Here is a 24431-nt window from a genome sequence, read left to right as displayed (position 1 = left end):
CTAATTCTTAATACTAAGTGGATTACTTTTAAAACGTTTTACTCCAAGAAACCGCTAGGTGGCGCCAAAGCAAGAATGCTTTTGCTTTCACCTGAGCACAACCATTAGGTGAGTTTTACAGCCGATACAAAAAAGATCCCCAGTTGTGCAGTCTGAGCTGAGAATATGTAGTGATTTGCTCTATTTTGCTATCAAATTATATGTTGGAATAACTTAATTGTGAAATAAATGTATATTGTGTATTTAATATGTATTTCTTGATTTCCTATATACTTGGAGCAGTGTGGCGGTGGGCCTTTAAACGGCGCGGCTGCGCGCATGCGTGCAGAGGAGCAGGTGACCGACCGCGCATGGCATCTCCGCCTCCGCCGCCTGGCTCGCTGGCTATGCCGAGCTGCACGTCCGTGTGCCAGGCCACCACCGCCGCAGTGCTCTGGGGGCTACCGGAGAGAACCGAGACGTCGATGACGGACCGTCGTTCATGACGCTTCTTACGGTGATCACGCAGATTGCTGTGAGACTGAGAAGAGTGGGACGATCTTTTCTCTCTCTCTGTCCCTCGCTCTCCTTTTTTTTTGTTTTGTTCGGGGAACCTCCATCCTGGTGCTGATGCAGCGGAGGATGCTGACGGCGCTTTAACTGCGGGATTGGAGGCCAGTTTCCGCGGTTGGGACTTTGACGCAGGTCGGTGAATGAATCACACGTTATTCGGGATGATAGTGCTATGATGTCACGGATGGAGAAACTGGGGATCCGTGTGCGCGACATGGCCGCTACACGGGTGATTTCTTTTTGCGAGATACCGCAGAGCAGCGTCAACTGGATGCTGAAGGTGCGGTTTGTACGTGAATGCACCTTGAAGCAGCAACAGCAACATCAGCACCGATGATGTCATTCGCACAGCCGTCGTTTATTATGTCATAAAACTGGGGGGCTTTTTCTATGCAGTCAGTTCTTGACAGCATAAATCAACTCGTTATTCATCCATCCAACAAGCCTCCACTGAAATCAATTATCCTGCACAGCAAAATATACAGCCCATCCATATTTTCAATCAATATCATACATCTCAAGTTTGTAGGCGTACCGTTTTGCATTTGCTCAAATGTGTCTAGTTTTTGTGCCATTGTCGTTTAGATTTTATGATTAGAGTAGATTTTTTCACTAAGACTGTTTTACAAATGTTTCATATGATTTGAGTGCAAATCAGCACTACACTTTCCACCAACATTTTATTAGTATTTTTATACTCAAATAATTTGTATTTTCATTTGGTGACTGCAATCAGTCTAGATTTTTTTTAACAAAAAAAATACATGACCTATTTTCTAGTTAAGTTATTCCATAAATCCTCCATGAGGCCTCTACTTGCACTCTATTTGATTGATTGATATCTTTATTTGGAACATATTTAAAACATAAAAAGATGAAAAATAAAACAAATAACATGTAACTATTAACCATCATAATAGTGCATTTTAATAGTATACATATATAATGACTGTATTTTTTTGTATGCATAATAATCACCCCTTAACTTGTATTCTAATACAGCAGCACATAAAACATAAATTTATTTTTATTATAATTTCTATGCTATTATTAGTGCATAAACTCTATTTTATTTCAATGCGGGACTTTGATTGCCATCTCTGTCTTTTTTTTCCAGGCTCATTGTTGAAAGAGTTTCCATTTGTGCAACGTTGAGCCACCGACAGGTACAACTACCTGATCTGTCAAGTGCTAGCTATCACCAACCTGTTAGCTTAGCCAATGGAAAAACAAACAGCCTAGCCGTGAACTTTGGAAAGGCTAAAAAATAACCCACTTGCAAGACCTCCTACACTTCAGATAAGCAATAAATTGTCAGACAGGACTCATTTGTTTATTGTGCTAGCATGTCTCATTTTTTGCATTGGCAGCAGCTGCCGGTGGTCACCACTCTTAGCTTAGCACCATCTCATCAAAATCCTGAGTGACTCTTTTTCTACCGATTTGGTCACTATTTAAACCACAATGGTCTTTATGACATTGAATGATATTGAGTCCTATAAAGTAAATGTTCTTTCTCTACCCTGCCATAGGATGATCGAGGAGGGCAGCAAGCGAGGCAAGGCCGCCGTGGAGAAGAGGCAGCTCTTCATGGAAATGAGTGAGTAGACACCAGTGGATTAGGCTTCCGTTCTTTGTACGCTTACTTGTATGAGCAGAATGAAAACCAAAATAAAACGTTTTTATTTATTTTTTCCTGTTTTCAGGAGCTCAAAACTTTGACGTGATCCGACTGTCGACGTACAGGACAGCGTGCAAGCTACGATTCGTGCAGAAGCGGTGCAATCGTGAGTTACCCTGCCGGCCCTCAGCTAAACGCTAAAACTATTTATTACAGCCTTACTTCTTTTTTTGGTGGCCTCAGTACACCTGGTGGACGTGTGGAACATGATCGAGGCCTTCCGAGACAACGGCCTCAACACGCTGGAGCACCACGCCGAGATCAACGTGTCGCGGCTAGAGACCATCCTGTCCTCCATCTACTACCAGCTCAACAAGCGGCTGCCAACCACGCACCAGATCAACGTGGAGCAGTCAATCGGACTGCTGCTCAACTTCATGGTGGCCACCTATGACAGGTGCACTCGGTCTTCCAAAACATCTCAACAACAAAATCACAGATCTTGCTGGCCTGGTCTGTTCTACCCATCCTGTCCTATGTTGTCCGAGCCTGTCCTGACCTGATATCCAGTTTTGATTTATGAATTGTATTTTACATACGTACTACAGCAGAACACGGAAGTTGAATGGAAAATGTGTTTGTGCAGCGAGAGCCATGGCAAGTTGACGGTGTTCTCCATGAAAGCAATGCTGGCAACCATGTGTGGAGGCAAAATTGTGGACAAGCTGCGCTGTAAGTACACAGGTGGTCTGCGGGAACATGAAAGGGTCCTCCACAGAATCGTTTGGGATAAATTATCTGGTCAGATCACTACAAAAAGTGCATCCTGCAATCAAAAAAATAAGTTTGTACGTTCCTACTCCTTTTTGAACATCATGTAGCTTCTGTCGCTGCACACTTTGACCTTCCGGGGGGCGCTGTTGTTTCCCTGGCTCAAACTTGTCTTTCTTTTTTCCCCTGGCAGATATTTTCTCCCAGATGTCAGATTCGAGTGGCGTGATGGTGTTTGCCAAGTTTGACCAGTTCCTTCGCGAGGTGCTCAAGCTTCCCACGGCGGTGTTTGAGGGCCCCTCCTTTGGGTACACCGAGCACTCGCTCAGGACTTGCTTCCCCCAGCAGGTGGGAGGGCTACATTGCGGCCCATTCTTCACTCTAGTCCCATTTGTCAGGAAGATCCTCCCAAAAAAAAAAAAAAAAAGGCCGTGCCTCAATAATAAATAATTAAATGTTTCTATTTAGGATACTGAGAAACTAGATAGCCTGCACACTTCTACAACCCCATTATCCCAGTTTTTACTTTTACTTCCATGTTTGAAAAGGAAAAAAAAGTCAATTGGTCATTGGTATGCGTGTGTTTGTGTGTGTGTGTGTGTTTGTGTGTGTGTGTGTTTGCATCCAGAAGAAGATCACATTAAACACGTTTTTAGACGTCTTGATGGCAGACCCTCCGCCGCAATGCCTCGTTTGGCTACCGCTCATGCACAGACTGGCTAACGTGGAAAACGGTACGTTCTGGGCCGATTTTCAGAATTTGAATTCCAAGTTCCAATTCTCACATTAGGAGGTGGACTGTAAATGTTTTCAGTCTTCCATCCGGTGGAGTGTTCGTATTGCCGCAGCGAGAGCATGATGGGTTTCCGCTATCGCTGCCAGCAGTGCCACGGATACCAGCTCTGCCAGAGCTGCTTCTGGAGAGGCCACGCCAACGGACCGCACAGCAACCAGCACCAGATGAAGGAGCACTCGTCCTGGGTAAACACTACACCAACTCTTTCGTCGAAAATTCAAAGAATGCACTTGGAAATGTTCGCAATTGTTGCTTAACCCCATCTGGAGTGTCAAACGGAATTTGCTTTGTTGCCGCGGCAACACGCCAACGCCCTCATCCTCATTGTCGCCTTGGTCCTCGCCTCTTGTAGAAGTCTCCCGCCAAGAAGCTGAGCCACGCCATCAGCAAATCACTGGGCTGCGTTCCCATCGGCGAGCCACCGCATCCCGTCTTCCCCGAGCAGGCTGAGAGACCCCAGGAGCCCGCTCACAACGTGTAAGTCGTCAATTCTCATCAACTTCCTACGAGCGTCATCGAAATGTCTCGTTAAAATGTTCTGTCATCTAAAAATCTGAATTGTATTTCGAAATCATCTGCACTTGACAGCGATTTCAAACAGAAAAAGCTCTTTTTGACTTTCTTGAGATTTTGTGGTCATTTGAGACTTTCACCTCAAATAGAAAAGGTTCTTTTTTTTCCATTACAGTGTCCTCTGCTGGTACAACATTTATTTAACCTGCAAAGGTCTCATTGAGTTACAATAAATCTTCTCAAAGCGAACAAGATTTTTCTGCCATGCTAATCCTTTTTACTTCATCATGAACTGTGATTCCAATTGAGTCCAATTTTGCTGCTTTCCTCACAGCGTTTTGGAGAGTCCCAGCCGTTTGGACGAGGAACACCGTCTCATTGCCCGCTACGCCGCACGCCTGGCCGCTGAGGCGGGAAACTCTGCGGTCAGAATTCATCGCAAATGACCAGCCTGATTCTTGTATTCATTTGTAACGTGTTCTTTTGTTTCCCAGCAACAATGTCCTCCTTCCGACTTAACATTCAACTTTGACGCCAACAAGCAGCAGAGGCAACTGATTGCCGAGCTGGAGAACAAAAACAGGTGGGAAAAATGCAGACCCCTTACAAACTTGGGGATGGCAAAATTATTTTTTAAAATATAACTGTACTTCATATGATTGAATTGAATCGTAATGGTACAACAAATGTGTCACGTCTTGTTCAGGGAGATCCTTCAAGAGATCCAGAGGCTTCGTCTGGAGCATGAGCAGGCGTCGCAGCCCACCCCGGAGAAGGCCCAGCAGAACCCCACGCTGCTGACAGAACTCAGACTGCTCAGGTAACAAGCAGGCTAGTCTTCACGTAGCCTCTGTTAGCATGACATTACTTGCGTCCCGTCAGGCACAGGAAGGACGAGCTGGAGAGGCGCATGTCGGCCTTGCAGGAGAGCCGGCGCGAGCTGATGGTGCAGTTGGAGGGACTCATGCGCCTTCTCAAGGTTCCAATCAAATCCAAAGCACAGGACAGCATGCGTTAACACGGTGCACTAACGCCTTTCCTCTTCCCCTTCCATCATCTTCTTATCTGTCGGGCCGACAGGACGAGGAGCAGAAGCAGGCGGTGAGTGGACCTTCTGGTAATTTGCTGGCTTATACATTGAATGGATATTGCAGCCTTGTTAACACATGACAACGTAAGACAAGATAACGATTGAGTGTTATTATTAGGATTTGTGTTAGGATCCAGTGTTTTCGTTTTTATTGAGCCTATTTGCCAAGAGAGGTTTTTGATTTTTTTCTGTGCTCGCTCTCTTCAGTCGCAGTCAAGCGGCTCCCCGCACTCGTCGCCCAGCCACGGGGCAGGCTGCTCCATGCCCATGCCCATACGCTCCACCTCGGCCGGCTCCACCCCGACGCACACGCCCCAGGACTGCATGGCGGGCCTTGGGGGCGATGTGCTGGAGGCCTTTGCTCAGGGTGAGGCCAAGACAAAAAACAGAGCAAACAAAGCACAAAACTTGCTTTACGGCAATTTTCCTCACGTGCTTTCAGGTCAGAAAATCTACGTGTTGCTAGTTTCATTAGCCCGTCAATGGCGTTTTGCTTTGTGCTTTAGCATTAAGCTAACACCTCCCGCACGGCCAAGTCAATGTGGTTTCAGTCAAATTTGATGTTTCCAGTTAACTTTAGCTGGGATTGACAAAAGGCATCATTAAGTGATTGTTATTTTGTCCCGTTGGTGTCAGGTGTACCTCGAAATCTGCGGAACGACCTACTCGTGGCGGCCGACTCCATCACCAACACGATGTCGTCGCTGGTCAAAGAGCTCCACTCAGGTGAAATCAGTCCAAGCAAACTAATAAAAAGCATGAAGTAAGTTCTAAAAAATAAATGTTTTTTGGGGGGTGGGCGCACTATTATTCTTGAAGTGGACGACGGGGTGGATGAGGAAGAGACGAACATGAGAAACGGAGGCGAGAGAGGTAGGCCACAGACAAAACTCAATGCTTTTCGAGAAATTGTTGCTTTTACTGATAGCGTGCTTCTTCCGATGTGTTTTTTTGGTCTGCAGGCACCATGCGAGTACAGAAGCAGTGAAGCCAGAGCTGGTGCATCGTCAAATCGGGAACAATCAACAACGATGAAACCTGCCGGGCATTCGCACGTTAACTCGACTGCATGCTGTCATCCAAACAGGAGGCAAAAACTAAAGTTTCTTGGCACCTTGCAGGAGTAGCAGGAGGTGTCAAATTAGCCAGTGTGTTGTCCTGTAAGCTCAAACTCATTCTGTACATATTGACCACGACATGGCTCTCGTCCCACGTTGCTTTTTAGCGTTAGCATTGGATTTGTTTTTAATTTATTTTTGCATGAAGTGACACTTGTGTCTGATACTGCCGCGGCACTTTGTGGCTTTGCTACACTCGGAGGCCCATTTAGATTTTGGGTTGGTCGTCTAACGCTCTTTTTTTCAACATCCACACTTGCCTGCACTGCGACAAAAAAACAAAAACAAATGCAACTTGTAAATTTTTTGACTAAAAGAGTCATTACGAATATTAATGATTGACATTGACAAAAAATGCACTTCTTTTGTTGAAAGACGACAAGCAGGCCACGTTAGCCGCTACACTGCTGCTACTGTGCACAACACGACTCGACGTGGACGCTTCACTTGTGTTTTGAGTGTGCTGTTTGCTCCCTCAAGTTACGCAATGAGGTGAGAAGTGCAATGGAGGTTCAGTCCGCTGCTCAGGAACTGCACAGCTACAAATTGGGAACGGGTGGAAAGCTAGTTAAATTCCGTAAGAAATCCATCGCTTAAGTCAAAAAGTGGATATTTATTTCCTCACTGTGTGTGTGTGTGTGTGTGCGTGTGAGTGTGTGTGTTTTACCAGGCTGAGAAGGTCACGTATGTGGACAACTCCTTTGTCCTGCTATTTTGTGTGACTTCATTGGTTGTTTGTCTCCTTGTCAGCCTTGTCGTTTGTGCCAAAACTAAATGCGTTAAAAATACGTGCGTGTGAATGTGTGTGTCAGTGTCACCATTAATCATTCACATAATGCCTGGACATGCTTGCATTTAAATGGAAGAATCTAGAAAAAAATGTGCAAGTGTTTATTGTACAAGCAGAGCTCATTGGAAACACAAGCGGCAAGTGTTTTTGTTTGTTGTTTTAAACAATGTGCAAAAAAGATGTTATTTATTAAAGTCTGTGTGTGAGATTATGCTACAGCTATACATTTATGTTTGGTTTTCAAACACTTTACATGGGGAAAAAGTCCACTAGTCTTTTGTAAATAAATCAAATGTGAGATATTAAAATAAAATATTGTTTGGCGGTGGTGTCGTCGTTTGTCACTATTGGCAAATCTTACAAGACTGTCCAGGCTGCTGAGTTCCAACATGCTACCAAAAGCTAAGTGGACAAGAAGAGGAAACTGGTCATCATTATAGTGGTGAGTAATTTTTTCAACAGCTATTTTATTTTGTCATACATTATTTTTATGCTTGAACGAAAATGTTGCTAGACTTTACCACATAGTTCTCCTTTTTTTTCATGGTAGAAAATCCACAGGAGTTAATCAATGTCAGGAAGCAGCCAACCTTGAGTCCGATCATTCCAACGCAGTATCACGTTCCCGCAGGGTGACCAACATCTTTTTGTGTCATCTTTAGAAAGGTCTTCTTTTTTTAAGATTGCTGCGATGATGTCATACCATATCGCACATTAAATAATTCTAAGGGAAAATAAATATAATTAAAACTTTTGAGAATGAAAAAAAAAACCCGCTACGCTAATTATTTGAAAGTGCAAATACATTTTAATGGGGTGAAGTGACATTTAAAGCAAACACAGTCACAGGTGCACCGTTCACAGTTTGCCATGTACATCCACAGTATGTGTCAGTTGAGGGGCGTTAGGACCTGGCGGCGCACTAGCGAGGCAGCGCGCCGGCCCCGCTGCAGTGAGGAACAACCAGCGAGCGAGCGAGCCGAGCATCTGGAGGAGCTGTGACCGGTCAGGGGAGGCGGTGGACGGGGAGAGAAAGAGAGAGAGGAAGGAAGGAAGGCAGGAAGGAGGCTCCGGGAGGACGAGACGAGAGGGGAGGAAGAAAAAAAGGAGGCCCTCCCTGGACACGGGGGGACGTCGGGTAATGTCTTCCTTTACCTTAAGTCCGTTTACGGCCTGGAGAGGGGAGGGAATAAGGCAGGGGAAGGAAGGGGGCGTCGTGGCGGGCTAGCGGAAAGGGGGCACATTTAGGCGGAAGGTAGGAAGGAAGTGGTGCGCGACGTTTGCCCTATTAGAGTGACGAAAAAGATGGACCGCGAATGACCTCGCCAAACGCTGCAAGCAGGGCCTGGAAGAAGGCCCCCCGATCCCCCGGGTCTTATTGCAGCCGGGTCTTATTGCAGCCAGAACCGCCCCCAATACCCTCCACCCCATTCCGTCCTTCATATTATAAATATGACTATTACGTATAATTGTCGGTGAATTATCACCAAGATGACACCTTCCGGTACCTTCTGTCAGTATCATAACGGACAGGGGCAAGTAAACGCATCACCTGTGCCGTTTTTTTTAAAGCACTCAAGCGTGTACTGTGCATAGGAAATTGTGAGAAAAACACATTTTTAAAGGTACAGCAATGCATGTGCTCGGCCCTAAAACGCTCCAAAATCCTTCCTTAAACAAAAGTAACCCAAATTGGGTGAAATAGCTAAGACAGCGCTGGGTTATTTACACCCAGTGCCATGGGATAAGGATTTCACCTAGATTTTGTCCAACAAGGGGTAAAAACTACCCATGAGCTAATTTTACAGAGGAATGGGTCACCGGGTTATCAGTAAAGTTGTGGCTAAAAAAAAGCATAGATTTTATTTAGAAGGAGAAGCCGCTCTCCCATCACATGGGGTTGCCACACACTTAAAACTGCTGGATCAAAAAATGGACCGACCCACTACTTCAGTCAATTTGTTTTTTTGGGTAATTTTGTACACAAAGTTGAGTCAAATTGACCTCATTTGTGGTCTGATCCAAATTGAGTCTTTAGCCCAGTAGCTTTAAGTGTGCATATCAGTCACATGACAGTTTTTACTCTGGATATTCTAAAAAAAAATTTCATTTGTATCCAGGCTTGAGCTACTACATATACTCTTAGAGAGAATGGTTCATTTATGTTTATTTTTATTTTCCAGAAGAAGAGAGGAGAGGGCTCATCTAATTTTTTTGTTCACTTTTTAATTTAAATTTTTGGAGTTCGCCATCCACCATCTCCCGCCCCACTCGCCATGCCGTCCAATGCCGTCATGGCTGCGTTCAAAGGCTCCGACTCGACGGGAAGCAGAACGGTAAGAATTTGGTCCAGATCTGCAGTAGCAAGTTTGTAGTTTGTTTGAGCTCCTGCATCGGACGCTAACTTCCGTATTGTACGCGTCGTCTCACACGATGGCACTTTGTGACAAGGGCTGTGATCGTTGTTGAAGAGGACACGGCAGATGCAGTTTGGCGGGGAGGCTTGTGTCCTCTTCCTCCTGTCTTCTTTCCATTACACAGTACAGCCCTTGTTGCCCGGCAACAGCTTTAATCAACGGCTACTCGGACAGAAATAGTGCTCAGTCGGCATGGTAGTGATACCCCTGGGCTATGATGCAGCTTCCTGGTGTTTGTTTGTCCCCCCCCCCCCCCCCCCCCGTTCTCCAAAACGCGGTTGAAGCAGAGTGTCAAAATGGCGTTTTGTTTGTTGTTGTGTTGACGAAGTCGCCTTGTGGCAGCAGATCGAGTCAGCCCACAAAAGGTGACATTCTTCACATGCAAATTATGCCGCCGCAGCGCTGGCGAGGCGCACGTGCCGAGCTGAGCAAGAAAATTCATTCAAATCGACGTTGAAACGTATCACCTGTGTTTGCTTGTCAAGATACGTAACTGCATATTAAATCACAATATTGAGGAGAAAAATGGCAATTGGATCATTTTTCAGAATTGTTCTGCCTTAGAAAAGTTCACCAGAATAGATTGGTGAGTCAAATTTTTCTTTTGTTGGAAAAAAATAATATTGAATAATAAATAGTCAAACAATCTTACCAATGTACATTTAGCATTTTTGAGTTTATTTGATGAAAATATCTCATTTAAGCAAAAGTGTACACACTCGTCATCGACAGCCTTTTTGCACAGATGAAAGGCTACAGTATCAATGTTGTGTTGCACTCATCAGCAGAGTGAAAGCACGACGACAGCCGACATGCAGCCCATGACGGATGAGGTTCACAACGTTAGTGTCAAGCCGGCGCGGAAACGCAAACATCTCACCGTAAGTACAGATAATCGATCTCACGTATTTGTGAGGACATCTTTGACCTGTCACATTTAAAAACATTCAAATCACCCACGATCACCATTTATGGCGGCACTTTGGTCATTGTGAGTGTGTGTGTATGAGTCTGATTGACAGGTTGTAATTGTCAAAGTCAAAGTCTGCTTTATTGTCAACGTCTTCACATGCCGAGACACACAAAGAGATCGAAATTACGTTTTCTCTATCCCACGGTGACAAGACATATTACACGATAGACATACAAGTAAACGACACAATATAAAAGTTAGTGTATTTTAGTTCGTGGCCGTGTGCCTTTCACAGATGGAAAGCGTCAGCGACTCCTTCCAAGATGGCGTCCAGGCCCGCCCCGGGGCCCTGGCGGCCCTCCACAACGGCGACGCGGGCGGCCACGTTCCAAATCGGACGTCCGACGTCCTCAAGCCGGAGAGGAGGGAAGCGGTGAACGGGATCCTCAGGGAGCTTTCATCCTCCCCATCCCCCTCCTCCTCCTCTTCCTCCTCCTCCTCGTCCTTCACTTATTCTTCCTCCTGCCGGCCAGAGGACGGCGTCCAAGGTCCGAGTCCCGACGAGAGGGACGACCGGACAGCGCCGCACAAAAAGCGAGCGAGGCGGAAACTGGAGCGACCCACCAAATGTGAGTTGCTTGCGTGACCTCCAGACTTGCAGACATTAGTTAGTTATTAGTTTACTGTATATTATTTGTTTATATAACAAATCAATATTTTTTCAACAATGAACATTAAAAAAATAACAGTAATTGTGCAAAATATTAATATTTCTAATGTATTTTTAATAGGAGGTATTTTCAATATATTTTTAACAGTAAATTATATATTTTTTATTTGAATTGATTTTGATTCATTATTTTAATAGTGCAGAAAAAAAAATCATGTAATTCTTTAAAAAATAATGTAGTAGTGCGAAAATATTATTTTGAACAGTAAACCTTCCTCTTCTGTAAAATTGTTTAATAGTACAAAAGGAATATTTTTCATAAAATTTTCATAACAGTGCACAATTGCATGTTAATCATTGTAATTTTTTTTATTGAATTTGTAACCCCCCCCCCCTCCCAGACAAAAACATTCTCCTCCTTCCTTAGATGCTAGTTGTCGTGGTGTACATTCAAAGAAAGAAAGCAATAAATCACGGCGGTTCCCTGGGGAGGGAGGCGATGACAGGCTGAGATGGAGATTAGCCCCCACCCATCTATGAATGCCTCGCTTTCATTCACCCGCGACCTGGATGAGGGCCGAGAAGAAGAAGCGTAGAGCAGCGTCGAGCAGCCGAGAGCGCCGCCTGGCAGCGAGCCTCCTTCGGGACTCCCGCTGGCTCAATGGCGTCGTGCCCAGAATTGCACTCCAGCTGTGGTTTCGGGTTCTCAGGGACCCGCAGTTTTAGCCCGAGTTGAACGTGAGAGCTAAAAACCCGTCTTGAAACCCTATCCTTGGCTTTGAACCCCAAATCAAAACCATACTTGAAACTACAGGCGAACTTGAAACTATCGCCCGAGGTAGAAAACAGAAAACTGACTTCAAGTCTTCATTTTGAAACCGGAAGACGTGCGGTGGAACTTGTTTTGTCAGCTGCCGCTTCTCAAGCCCGAGCGGGACCTCCATCAATCCTTAAGAGAATGGTGTTTAAATAAAGCGCCTGGGTAAAAATAAACCAAATGTAAATGCGGAGACGCGGCTTGTATTTTGTTAGAGGAGGTTACACAAATGAATTTTGTTGGCACGCCGACTCCATTTTTCCATCCATTTTTTTTTCCTTGAAGGGTTGAGGCCAGAAAAAGCAGGGTGGTATACTTCTCAAGACGATGCAAAGAAAGATGTGGCAATAGTGGAAATTAAGTGCCTTTTTCCTCTGCAGATGTGGAACACACGGAGCAAGATGACAGCGAAGTGGTCAAGAGTGAGGTAAGTGTCCTTTTTATGATCCCGACCATCCTGGGTTACGTGTCAGTTAGCTTAGCTTGGCTTAGCATAGAAACCGGACCAAGGATGTTATTTTGGCACACGACGGATGAACCGACCATTCACAAGCACAGGAAGCAGGTTGATTGTTTCGCAAACACAATTGAGGAGATGAGCAATTTGCTCATTCTGTAAAAAATGAGCGGCTACTGGGCAGTTAGCCGAGGTTACCATCAAGACGAGAAAGTCGGTGGCCAACGGGAAGCGCTTGCTCTTGGCCTTTACCAAAGAAATGGTACCTGGTGTTAAATTGTGAGACATCAAATACACTTGGAATTTTTCCGCGAATGTTGACACTATCGACAGACCAGAAGCTTCTTTTGGAAGAAACACGTAGCTAACTTTGAATTTTTAAAAAACAGGGAGATCGTGGGAGGCTGCGCGGGGGAGTTGGCGGGGAGATCAGCCTTCGTCAGAGGCCCGTGCCCAGAATAACCTTCCAGGCCGGAGACCCTTATTACATTAGCAAGCGGACCCGAGAGGAGTGGCTGGCCAAGTGGAAGATGGAGGTGAGTAGCACAGCCACCGCCATCTTGAAGGGGGCACGGGGGGCGGTTGCCAGATGTCGGGAGCCAAGTGTATTTGATGGCTATCACGTTTGATGTCAGTCCATTTCCTGGCCGAGCGAGCCTCACGTGCTTCCCACATTTCCTGCTTTTGTGCTGCCAATCGCGTTTGCGGAGGAACAAAGAAAACTCACATGTAGCCGCGTCGATGTCATGAGCTGGAATGCGTCTCCGGTGCTCCTGTAGGTTTTAGTTTGGCATGGTTACCGATGGCTACCATGGAAATGATGCCTCGCTTTATTCCTATCATTGTGGACTTGGCCCATTAATACTCATGTCGGCTGCAAATTTTGACATTGTCCTTTTTTGCCAGTCAATCAATCCGACTTCTTCCCAGAGTCCAAAAACTTGGTTCTTTTGTAGACTCAAAATTGCCCCCTAGTGTGAATGATTGTTGATCTGCAGCATACATCTTGGAGATTATTTTATTTTTTATTTTTTTGCATCCTGGTCAAACGTTGTTCCTGGTTGCGAAGTGGCTCGGCTTGTGGGACTTCATATTTCCATTTCTCCTTCCTCGTGCCACCCCTCCCCCACTACGCCTTCCCCCCACTCAGCTCTGCTCAGCGAGCGGCCATAAAAGTGACCGGGTGGAGGAAATATTGACACACGTAGCAGAATGGCCACAAAGTACGACATAAGTGGCGCAAGTTTGGTGCACCTATTTATTTTATGTTATTTTATTTTGTCCTTTTTTGTTTTACCCACAAAGGTGCCCTAAAGGCATCAATTGCATGGAGGGTTAAGAAAGTGATTTTAGATGTCAGGATGCCACTGCACGGCCACTTGGTGGCTTAAGGGGCTTTTTTTATTTAGTTATTTTCCTCTCCAAAAAATGCGCCTACTGTTACAGTGGCTCTCCCTGCCCCATTCATGACTCGGTGCCTTGTAGATTTTGAAGCGTTTTGCGGCAACTTGTGCGCTCACGAGAAAGCCTCCTCCTGGCCGGCCGCCAGATGCTCGGCGAGTTCTCTTCAGCCAACCAGATATGCGTTTGGGCCACCACCTGACCCTGAATTCCCAGACAAAGAAATGTGCATGCCTGTGGAAGTGAGGGAAGGGGCGGGGGCAGGGGCTTGAAAAGAAAAAAAAGGAAGAAGAGACCTCCACACTGGCTGGACTATGAGGCTCGTGTTTGGGTATGTGCACTTGCATTTTTTGTTTGCATGCTTGGTCTGATTGAGCAGAATATGCTGACTACAGCCATTTTCCATTTGGGACTTGTTGTTGTTCTTGTGTTGTGCGCGCCATCTGCCTGGGAAAGGAAGAATTTGAGCGAGCAGGATTCGGCAGAGTTGCTTGAGTGGTGTTTTTTTTTTCACCCCCACGTGAGGGTCGATTCGTGCAGCAACTATTTCCTGTTCCACTGCGGCACCTTGTAGTAGTCGTAGTGCTTGTAGTGGTTTAGCTCACGTGCAAGATTCACAATGTGGGCAAGAGAGAAAAATGATCGAAGCAGCACTTTGACAAAAGAGGCTTCAAGCTTTGTGTTGGCTCCGCCAGCTTGCAATCAAACCAAACCAAAGCAAAGCGAATTACACTTTGTGCATTTCAAACAACCTCACAGCTTTGCCTTCGGAAAACTCTGCTTAGCTTAATGTTAACAAATGCCGTTGACATGCTAACTCTTAGCATCAATGTTGGGGCAACTTTCCATTGAACACCAACAGTGAAGCAACACATGTAGACAGATAAAATTACAACCATGCATTCTTTATTGTTAATGGAATTTTGCTATTACCGTTTTTTTCCGTGTATAGTGCGCAATATTTTACTAATTTATTGTCCTAAAATCTGGGGTGCGTATTATACATGGGTACAAAGAAAAAAATTTTTAATTTTTTTTTTTTTAAATTTTTTTTTTTTTTTTTTTTTTTTTTAAATAAAGTCATGGTACAACAAAACCAACAACAGGACTGACCGACAAAGTCGTGGAACAAAAAGACAGGGTGACATTACCAAAGACAGGAACAGAATGACAGTAACACATGCAATGATCCAACGGTGAGCGAGGGGCAGACAGGACTTAAATACAAAACACGTTACATCGATTGAGGTGACACAGGAAGAGCGGGGTGACACGAACAGAAACTATGGCAACCTAGACACATAGCAAAACTGGGGACGAGACATGACAAATCTCCCCCGAAATAAAACTCACCTTTCTTCTTGTTTGTTGTCAATCGCGCATCGCATTCAGCCATCCTGCCCAACACACTTAGTAAAATTCATAATTGACGACACATCGTTTGATGCGATGGTGCAATCCTCGATGGTGTGTTATTGTCAAATATTGTTTGTTTTTTAATCTCCATCGCGGACCGGACGTCATACGGAGGCCGCCATTACAGATGCGCAGAACGGTTGCGCAAGACACGTCAGCTATATAAAGAGCGAGAGTTCAGTTCTCCACCTATTAGTTTCAATTCACAGTTTAATTAGCAGTTTCAATCAGCAAATAACAAAATGCGTATTACAGGTAATATTTTATTTCACAACACTTTGCCTTGTTCCTTTCGTCTCTGCTGTTCATTTCAAACACGCTCCATACGACCGCAATGCTCTTGTATCAGACGCTCGCTCGATCACCTGCTAGTTTGCCGTCTGTCACAATGTACCCTACACAAATCCGAAACATTTGTTGCGGCTCCGAGTCACGACGAGGGGCAAGTTTTGGTTTCCAAGGGTGTTTTTATTCCTCTTCAACGTCTCTCCCATACAGAGCCGCCGTGTGCGGTGCGTTTAGGGGCAGTCGGAGAAATCAACGCCAACAAAAAAAATGACATCCAGCCTAGTTAAGACCATACCAAAGACTTTAAAAATGGGACCCATTGCCTCCCTGCGTGTGTGACGATCTTTGGGACTTAAAAAAAAAAAAAAAAAAAAAATTAAAAAAAATTTAAAAAAAATCATAAAAATTGGGTGCGTATTATACATGGGTACAAGCTTTTTTCCAGCATCAGCATGCCATTGTTAGGGGTGCGTACTATACATGGGGGCGCACTATACACGGAAAAAAACGGTACGTCTTGTTGTTGTTTTTTGGTTCAATAGAAAACGTATTTCTAAAAAAGTTTGTATTTGGCCATTTTTCAGCCACTCAGCCACAAGGCTAAGCTATATGTGAAGCTAACTGTACAGAGCCCAGCAGACAAAACTGCTCCCGCTTTTGTCTTTCCTGGCCGTTAAGCTGTGGAACCCGCAAAGGTCAGACTTCCTTTTGTGTGGCGGCGGTCGCGTTGCGTGAGGAAGTCAACCCATGTGAGCTACGCTAGCCGCTTCATCTTCCTGTCGCGGCGGCTTTTTCACTTTACAGAAAAGACACATCGTGGCGGGTGAAAGTTTTCCCCGCCTTCAAGTGCACTCTGTCCCCCTTTGAGGCCCCGACGGGGTGTCGGAGTGAACCCGAGTCGGATTATCAACTTGTCTCAGATCTCTGCGAGAGGCAAAACTTCACGGTCAGTCCAAAATAGGGGTTCAAACATCTCAAGGCGATTTTGGGTAGTTGAATGCAGGTTGCAAGTGTGAGTTTAGAGTTTAAGGGTTTCAAATTAAGGCTTCAAGCCTGGGTCGTGGTTTCCAATTGTTGTCTTAAGCAAGGGTAAGAGTATTAAAGGAAGGTTTTAAGCCAAGGTCAGGGTTTGAAATGGTCTGTGCTGTGAATTTATTATGGTGTGGCCCCAAGTGTCGGCAAGCGTGTAAACCATCAAGATTGCCTTCATTGTTGCCTTCATTGTGTCTTCGCCGCTTCTTAACCCCCGTTCGTCTTTGAGAAGAGCCCAAGTGAATGTACACTGTGAGGCCCCCCAAAAAGGGAGGGGTAGGGGGGCGCTGGGTCACATTTACAAGTGGGAGGAAGTCTTGTAGTCTGGTTTTTACCGAAACTGGAGCGGCACACAGGACGGGCTGGAGTGTGCCCAGTGAGCGAGATGCGCCATGTGGCCCTCGAGGCTTTCAAGCAGCCAGTGTGGATGTTTAGAAAGCGCCATCAGCCTCTCGATTGAGCAGCATATGTTTCGACTCCACGCCCACCCTTAAAGGGTGAGAGGGGGGGACTTTTTTTCTGGCCGACGCCTTTCTCAGCTTTGCAAATTGCGCAATGTCTGTATGTACGTTCATGATGACAAGTCAGATTGGGATTTTAAAAGGACCTCCATAGCCTGGATTAAGGGTTGAACTAAGTCTTGGAAGTTAAAGTTTCAAATTTGGGTTTCAAGCCTAAATTCGGGTTTCCCCTCCCAGACTCGGGTTCCGTGTAATTCTCACATGTGCTCATCTCTTTTTTTTCCCCCCCAGGCAGAGAAAAAGGCCAAATTGATGTCAGCTATGAACACGATAACGGATCCGGATCCAGGCAAGGAAAGCGAAAGATCAGAACAGGACATTTCACCCAGTCAACGTCTGTCAGCTCTCAAAGCGCCTCCACAGGAGCTCCGCCAGCCTCTGCAGCAACGCCAGTCTCCGCCGCCTCCGTGTCCGCCTCAGCAGCAACCGCAACTGTCTTTGCCACAACAACAACAGCAGCAGCAGCAGCCTACAGAGCCCGCCTCACCTACGGTGGCCACCACCCCTGAGCCCGTCGTCATTGTAGGTGGAGACAAGACTTCCCCCAAGGCTGCAGACACTGAGCCCGAGTATGAGGTAGGAAGACGACAGCCCGGTCCAGCACTTTTTGACAGTCATAAGAGCGAAATGGCGAATGGAAAAAAATGGGAGCAAATAGAGACTTTAAGTGCCATTTCCGAGTGACTAAATGCTGCCGTGTGGTGTTTGCAGGACGATCGTGGTTTTGGCATTGGCGACCTGGTCTGGGGAAAGCTGAGAGGGTTCTCTTGGTGGCCGGGGCGAATCGTGTCCTGGTGGATGACGGGGCGCAGCAGAGCCGCAGAGGGGACCAGATGGGTCATGTGGTTTGGGGATGGCAAATTCTCAGTGGTGACTATTTCTTTTATTTCCGAACTTGACATGTTTAGATCACGGAGTGATGGGAAAGTGAAGGCTTTCTCTGTTTTCCTTTTCAGGTTTGTGTTGAAAAACTCTTGCCCCTCAGTTCCTTCAACAATGCCTTTCACCAACCGACCTACAACAAGCAGCCCATGTACAAAAAAGCAATCTACGAGGTGCTCCAGGTAAGAGTGTGACATGTGAACGCCTCGGTCAGAGTTCCAATTTCTGGCTTGAAGAGAAGATCAGGATGTACCAAAGGGACGACTTTAGCTGGTTAATACGGTGAACCCAGGTCGCCAGCAGCCGCGCAGGCAAAGCCTTCACGCTCCGTCCAGACAGCGACCACAGCGATAGCTCCAAATCTGTGGACCTCTTGAACAAGGAGATGATCCAGTGGGCTTCAGCCGGGTTTCAGCCGACCGGACCCAAAGGCTTGGAGCCACCGGAGGGTAAGCACAAGAAGAGTCAAGGCAAAGTTGAGCTTTTGTAGCTTCTAACGAATGTTGAAACCCGCAGAAGAGCGCAACCCATACAAGGAGGTCTATCCAGAGATGTGGGTGGAGCCGGAAGCCGCCTCCTACACGCCGCCACCACCGCCCGCTAAGAAGCCTCGGAAGAGCAACCAAGAGAAACCCAGGGTCAAGGACATCATCGACGACGGAACGCGAGGTAAGAGAATCTCGTTTCATGCTAACGAGCAGCACGTCTCTTCTACTGGGTCAGAATAGACTGACTCCTGTGGTGTACCGCAGGGATGCCTTTTAGGCCCCCTCTTGCTGCTTATTAGTCTTTTGCACATCAACTTTCTGGCTGCCTTTTTGAGGGTCTCAACATTTGGGAACATTACTCAAGTTGTTGTAAGGTCTGTCTTGACAGGACGCAGTTAAAAATCTTAAAGAGCCACGCGCAAAATAGAACCGAATCCAATCGATTGTGATGATGTCGCGTTGTCGTTTCAGAGCGACTCATCTACGAAGTGAGACAAAAGTGCCGCAGCATCGAAGGTAAGTCACGCAAACGGTCGCCGAGTTTTTGTCCCCTGTGACAGGTCGTTAAGTCGTCAACTTCTCCACACAGACATCTGCATCTCATGCGGGAGTCTAAATGTTAGCCTGGAGCACCCGCTGTTTTCGGGAGGAATGTGCCTGGGCTGCAAGGTGGGAGACTCTGCGCCAACTAGTGGCCACTTCAAAATTGTGCAGTCTTTAGCGTGTTGTTGACGTGATGTTTTCAGAACTGCTTCTTGGAGTGCGCCTACCAGTATGATGACGATGGCTATCAGTCGTACTGCACCATCTGTTGCGGCGGACGCGAAGTCCTCATGTGCGGCAACAACAACTGCTGCCGGTAAATCGTGGCGACGTCCTTTCCGAGTCAAAGTGTAGTCAAGTGTCAGTTTTGAATTCAAAGGCGTGTGTGGCCAGGTGCTTCTGTGTGGAGTGCGTGGACCTCCTGGTGGGCCAGGGCGCCGCCCACGCTGCCATCAAGGAGGACCCGTGGAACTGCTACATGTGCGGCCACAAGGGGACGTACGGTCTACTGGACCGCCGCCCCGATTGGACCTGCCGCCTGCAGCATTTCTTCGCCAACAACCACGACCAGGATTTTGTAAGTGACGTGCACGCTAACGTTCGGCTTACCGTTGTCACTTGGTGATGATGTCACAAGGTGTTGCCGCCCTCACAATTTAGTAACGGCGTGTTCTTCGCATTCCGCCGTAGCAACCGACAAAGTTCTACCCACCCATCGGGGTGGATAAGAGGAAGCCAATCAGAGTCCTGTCGCTATTCGACGGCATAGCAACGGGTGAGATGCGTGCGCAAGGTTTGTCCAACGACCAAACGACTGACGGGCTGGCGGGCCTCCTTGTGGTTCAGGGCTGCTGGTGCTGCGTGAGCTGGGCATCCAGGTAGAGCGCTACGTGGCCTCGGAGGTGTGCGAGGACTCCATCACGGTGGGGCTCGTGCGGCATCAGGGCCGCATCATGTACGTGGGCGACGTCAGGAGCGTCACGCGCAAACACGTGAGTTCAACCGAGTCCGCCTTTTGACTATGGCATCATTAAAAGTGTCATTTCATCTTCCATCCATGCTTGTTATCTTTGCAGATCCAAGAGTGGGGTCCTTTTGATCTGGTCATCGGTGGGAGTCCATGCAACGACCTCTCCATCGTCAACCCCGCGAGGAAAGGCCTTTACGGTGGGCGGATAAGCAGTTCTTAATATTTTGAATGTTCTCCATATGAAACACGTTGACGTCTGTGTGGACCGTGCCGCCACAAAAGAGGGCACGGGCCGCTTGTTCTTTGAGTTCTACAGGCTGCTGCACGAGGCTCGGCCCAAGACGGGGGACGAGCGGCCTTTCTTTTGGCTCTTTGAGAATGTGGTGGCCATGGGCGTCAGTGACAAGAGGGACATATCTCGCTTTCTGGAGGTACGCCCACGTGCCAGGCAAACGTGCTCTTGGATTCCCGCCAATGACATCATCTAGTGTGCCTTGGGAAATGCGCACTAGTGCCAAACATTAGTCTAACGCCCTCGAGCCGCAGCAAAAGCTCTTGATTGATATTTCTTCGTGTGTTGTGGTTTCCCTCCTCTGGTGGTCAGTGCAACCCGGTGATGATCGATGCCAAGGAAGTGTCGGCCGCCCACCGCGCCCGCTACTTCTGGGGTAACCTTCCTGGCATGAACAGGTCGGTGGGTGAATGGTGAGGGAAAGCATCCACGTGGACTCAAACATGATTGCTTCGATCACCGTAGTAGCCGTGGCTTTCCTCGGGTCCTTTACTGTTTGGGAAAAGTTTGGAAGCTGTAGTTTAGAGGCTTTGAGATGTATCGAACTTTTGTGCGTGCTTTTGAATATTTAATTGGCATACAGCAATGTTCTCATCCAGAAATAATCATGATGCAAGATGGCTGATGAGTTGTTTCCCATTGATTTGTCTCAAGCAAAGATTTTCCCCCGCAGGCCTCTGGCGGCCATGTGCAATGACAAGTTGGACCTGCAGGACTGTTTAGAACATGGCAGAACCGCCAAGGTGTGCCACGCGTGTGACACCGGGGCCGCACATGCGCTAAAACGTGTGGCTTACTTGTTGCTTTCCTGTGGCGTTTGTCAGTTTGACAAGGTGAGGACCATCACCACCAGGTCCAACTCCATCAAGCAGGGCAAGGACCACCACTTCCCTGTCTTCATGAACGAGAAGGAGGACATACTGTGGTGCACCGAGATGGAGAGGTAAGTGCCAACCAATGAAAAGAGCTTTTATTGCAATTTTAGGACTGAGGACAAACACAGGGAAGAGGTGCTCTGACATCAATTTCAGTCAACAGCCAAAAGGTTGAAAATGGCTTAGTTTAGCACATATTATTATATCAATAACTGTGCAAGGGGGGAGACGAAGCCTAGGGCTTGTAAAGAGCTCCACTCCTTCTAACCCCCAATTCCAACCCTTAATGCTGAGTGCCAAGCAGGGAGGCAATGGGTCCCATTTTTACAGTCTTTGGTATGACCCGGCCGCGGTTTGAACCCACAACCTTCCAGTCTCAGGGCGGACACTCTAACCACTAGGCCACTGAGCTGGCTTAATTCATCCGTCTCATTCTTATTTGTCCTTTGAGCTTGTCTGACTTCCAGTACGTCAGCGTTTCTCCATTTCTCTCGTCGTGACAAACCGAGAATCTTTATCTGTGCTGATTTCAAATCCAAAGATGCCCACCAACCAGACTTTTCAAACCCCCTTTAGCGATTTGCTCTCATCGACTATTCTCATTCGCCGTCCTTTCTGCATTTCCATCAGGATCTTTGGCTTTCCGGTCCACTACACGGACGTGTCCAACATGAGCCGACTGGCCCGGCAGCGTCTGCTGGGCCGATCGTGGAGCGTTCCCGTCATCCGCCACCTCTTTGCACCGCTCAAAGATTACTTTGCTTGCGGCTGAGCGCCCGTTTTGCGACGTCAGAGCCTTGAGCCTCCGGAGTTTCACACTCGGTGTAGACTTCACACTTTCTATTTGTTATTCTAATTTAATTTTTTTAGCAGTGTTATTATCACCTCAATTTGTTTTTGTGCAAGCTATACTTGAGACTATGCTTTCGGAGAAGAGCTAAACACGGGGCGAGCGTACTGTATGTTTTTGCTGTGCTTCCGGCGCAAAGGGAGCTCCAAGAATCCCCCCCAAAAAAAACAAAAAAAAACACAGAGATCACATACCTCGTCGTTTACAGCTTCTGAAGGTAATAACATAAAAAAAAAAAAGGTACTACTACTACTGTAATATGGCTACAATGCCGTGGTGCTCAGCAATGGCGGGAAATATCGTCTTTGCTTGAAAAAACAAACATGTTTTGAAGACGCTTGTGCTTTTTTGCATCTTTTCTACAAGTTCTTAATGGTGCTCACTTGTTCACAACTCGCCTTCCTCTAGTGCACAAACTAAGCTCAGCGACGACATTTCCCGCCGTTGGAAAAAGTAACGTCGCGTTCCAAATTGAGCGACGACATTCACTGTACATTTAGTGTGAGGTGCAGAAAAAAAAAAAAAAAACTCAACATGGTGCAGCTTCACTAAAGTCCTTCTACCTTTTTATAGCAATTTTATGTGTGCTGTTGTATCAACATTATAAAAGCACTTTTATACTTTTATTTCCTTTTTTATATTTGATTTTTAAATCTAGGTTGATGTGATTTTTTTTTTACGGTGATGTGAACTACGTTGGCGCAATACGTTTTTGTGTACAGTAGCGCTGTGCCAATAGTGGGAAAACAATATGGATTTTTTTTCTTTAAATATATGAAAGCTTTTATTATAGGACACATTGTATAGTCAGACCCCCCCCCCCCCCCCTCCACTTTTGGTTGTTGTATAGCGGCGATAAATATACATTGCGTGTAAAACCGCCCAGGTTTTGTTAAGATTGTAATGTAGAAAACAGCCTGTCTTAAACACAGCACCAACTCCACCCCAAACAAAATCTGTAAAAGGTTGCTATAAACAAGCAGTTAGTTGTTCTTTATTTTTTGTTCAAATCGCAAGATTGGTGCACCAACCAAAACCATCTCTCTTGATTGTAATCATGCAAAAGCTTAACATGGAGGATTTAGGCGTTGGCTTGTCAAAACGAAAAACTGACAACATATATTAAAAAATGTTTTGAATGGCTATTTAAAATATTTTAACTCGATCTCTTAATGTAACAAAGTTCTTAAGTGACCTTATCGCCACCCATTTCCTTCCTTGCCGCAAAACTTCCATCGTCTTGTTTTGATTTTTGAAATGTAATGGAAATGTACAAATGTAATTCTTGGCTAATATATAACCAAATGAGTGTTTTTTGTTGTTTTAAAAGAAAAATCATGTGATGAATTTTGATTGCGATTTAGATGTAGTTTGGTCCAGTGGTTCCCAACCTTGATTCAGCAACGGTGCATATTTTACATGAGGAAAATCTCACTTCCAATGAAAATGTCATAGAAACTATATGTACTGAAATAATGTTACTATGACTAATAGATCAATTGTGGTCACAATTACTGACTGCCAAATATAGACTCATTTAGTTGAACACAAATTACAACAGGTTAATTGTACCTTCTGCCCTCTAGGGGAAGAGCATGCCATTGCCTGTCACTATATGTCACTGGCATAAATAGAAATGTCGTAGACAATTTGTGGACCTATTAAATGAAATTCCAGGTTTAGTTGGATGCCTATTCCTCATCGGTTGTTGCCTTTTGCCACGCACGATTCCCGTATGTCTCGCAGTTTTGTGACGTCATTGCACAGCCCTTCACCGGCGGTGTCTTTTTAAGATTTTTTAACGCAGCAAATGTTGGGACTTACTCTACTCAATTCACGGCATCTAAGAATCAGTTTTAATGGGAAGAAAAAAATCGAAAAAGTTTTCTTACGTTGTTTTAGAGTTTAAGAGATTGCTGTAGTCGGTGCTTATCTGTGGGACAGTTGTGAGGAAGAAAAAAAAACTGCAGCGTGATGTATTAATGCGCTTGTTTTCCCCCCCTGACATTCCGATTGGTGAAGTTCTCCATGTCTGTTTTTGAACTGTTTTTTCACAACACTGGTCAAGACACGTCGCTGCAGTCCATGCGACTTCTTTTCTAAAAGCGTCACTGTTGTTTATATGTTATTCGGATTTATATGTTCTTCGGATTTCAGTTCTGACCGAAAATGTAGCACTCAACCCTTCACGCTCACAAGTTATGTTAAGTGTCCAGAGAGAAGTTAAAGACTCCGTATGTAATTGTGCTGGAGAACACTTGAATAAATGTTTTGGTTTTTTTGTGGAAAAAAAGAAAGAATCTTGTTTGTGTCTCAATGTACACATTGACAAACTTTAAACCGTGAAG

General features: G+C 45.9%; 2 protein-coding genes across 8 annotated transcripts; both read left to right on the top strand.

The window, feature by feature from the left end:
- The first annotated feature begins 426 nt into the window (after positions 1-426).
- On the top strand, positions 427-7685 carry dtnbb (dystrobrevin, beta b). The gene is made up of 19 exons (XM_061302116.1): positions 427-684; positions 1670-1718; positions 2085-2152; positions 2259-2339; positions 2417-2630; positions 2820-2905; positions 3138-3292; positions 3576-3678; positions 3759-3925; positions 4093-4217; positions 4588-4678; positions 4748-4836; positions 4960-5073; positions 5136-5232; positions 5334-5354; positions 5551-5710; positions 5980-6069; positions 6163-6216; positions 6306-7685. Exons 3-19 carry the CDS (start codon positions 2086-2088, stop codon positions 6329-6331), a joined length of 1740 nt encoding a protein of 579 aa, XP_061158100.1. The 5' UTR covers positions 427-684; positions 1670-1718; position 2085; the 3' UTR covers positions 6332-7685.
- Positions 7686-8190: 505 nt separating this feature from the next.
- dnmt3ab (DNA (cytosine-5-)-methyltransferase 3 alpha b) lies at positions 8191-24383 on the top strand. 7 transcript variants are annotated; one of them, XM_061301574.1, is made up of 23 exons: positions 8191-8389; positions 9435-9587; positions 10457-10549; positions 10877-11210; positions 12449-12495; positions 12915-13061; positions 17415-17759; positions 17895-18053; positions 18140-18247; positions 18358-18514; positions 18582-18734; positions 19025-19069; positions 19143-19222; positions 19300-19412; positions 19490-19673; positions 19787-19871; positions 19943-20088; positions 20173-20263; positions 20349-20497; positions 20671-20771; positions 21032-21101; positions 21183-21301; positions 21864-24383. In XM_061301574.1, the coding sequence occupies exons 2-23, from the start codon at positions 9528-9530 to the stop codon at positions 22003-22005; spliced, it is 2928 nt and encodes a 975-aa protein (XP_061157558.1). In that variant the 5' UTR covers positions 8191-8389; positions 9435-9527; the 3' UTR covers positions 22006-24383. The 7 variants fall into 7 exon arrangements, with proteins under 7 accessions (XP_061157558.1, XP_061157559.1, XP_061157557.1 ...); XM_061301575.1 differs by having other exon boundaries at positions 10454-10549; positions 20671-20756; XM_061301573.1 differs by having other exon boundaries at positions 8192-8389; positions 9438-9587; positions 10454-10549.
- The last annotated feature ends 48 nt before the right edge of the window (positions 24384-24431 follow it).

The sequence above is a fragment of the Syngnathus typhle genome, linkage group LG16 (assembly GCF_033458585.1).
Source record: "Syngnathus typhle isolate RoL2023-S1 ecotype Sweden linkage group LG16, RoL_Styp_1.0, whole genome shotgun sequence".
Classification (NCBI taxonomy): Eukaryota; Metazoa; Chordata; class Actinopteri; order Syngnathiformes; family Syngnathidae; genus Syngnathus; species Syngnathus typhle.
Note: the sequence above shows the minus strand (reverse complement) of the source record. Positions and strands in the feature narration are given on the sequence as shown.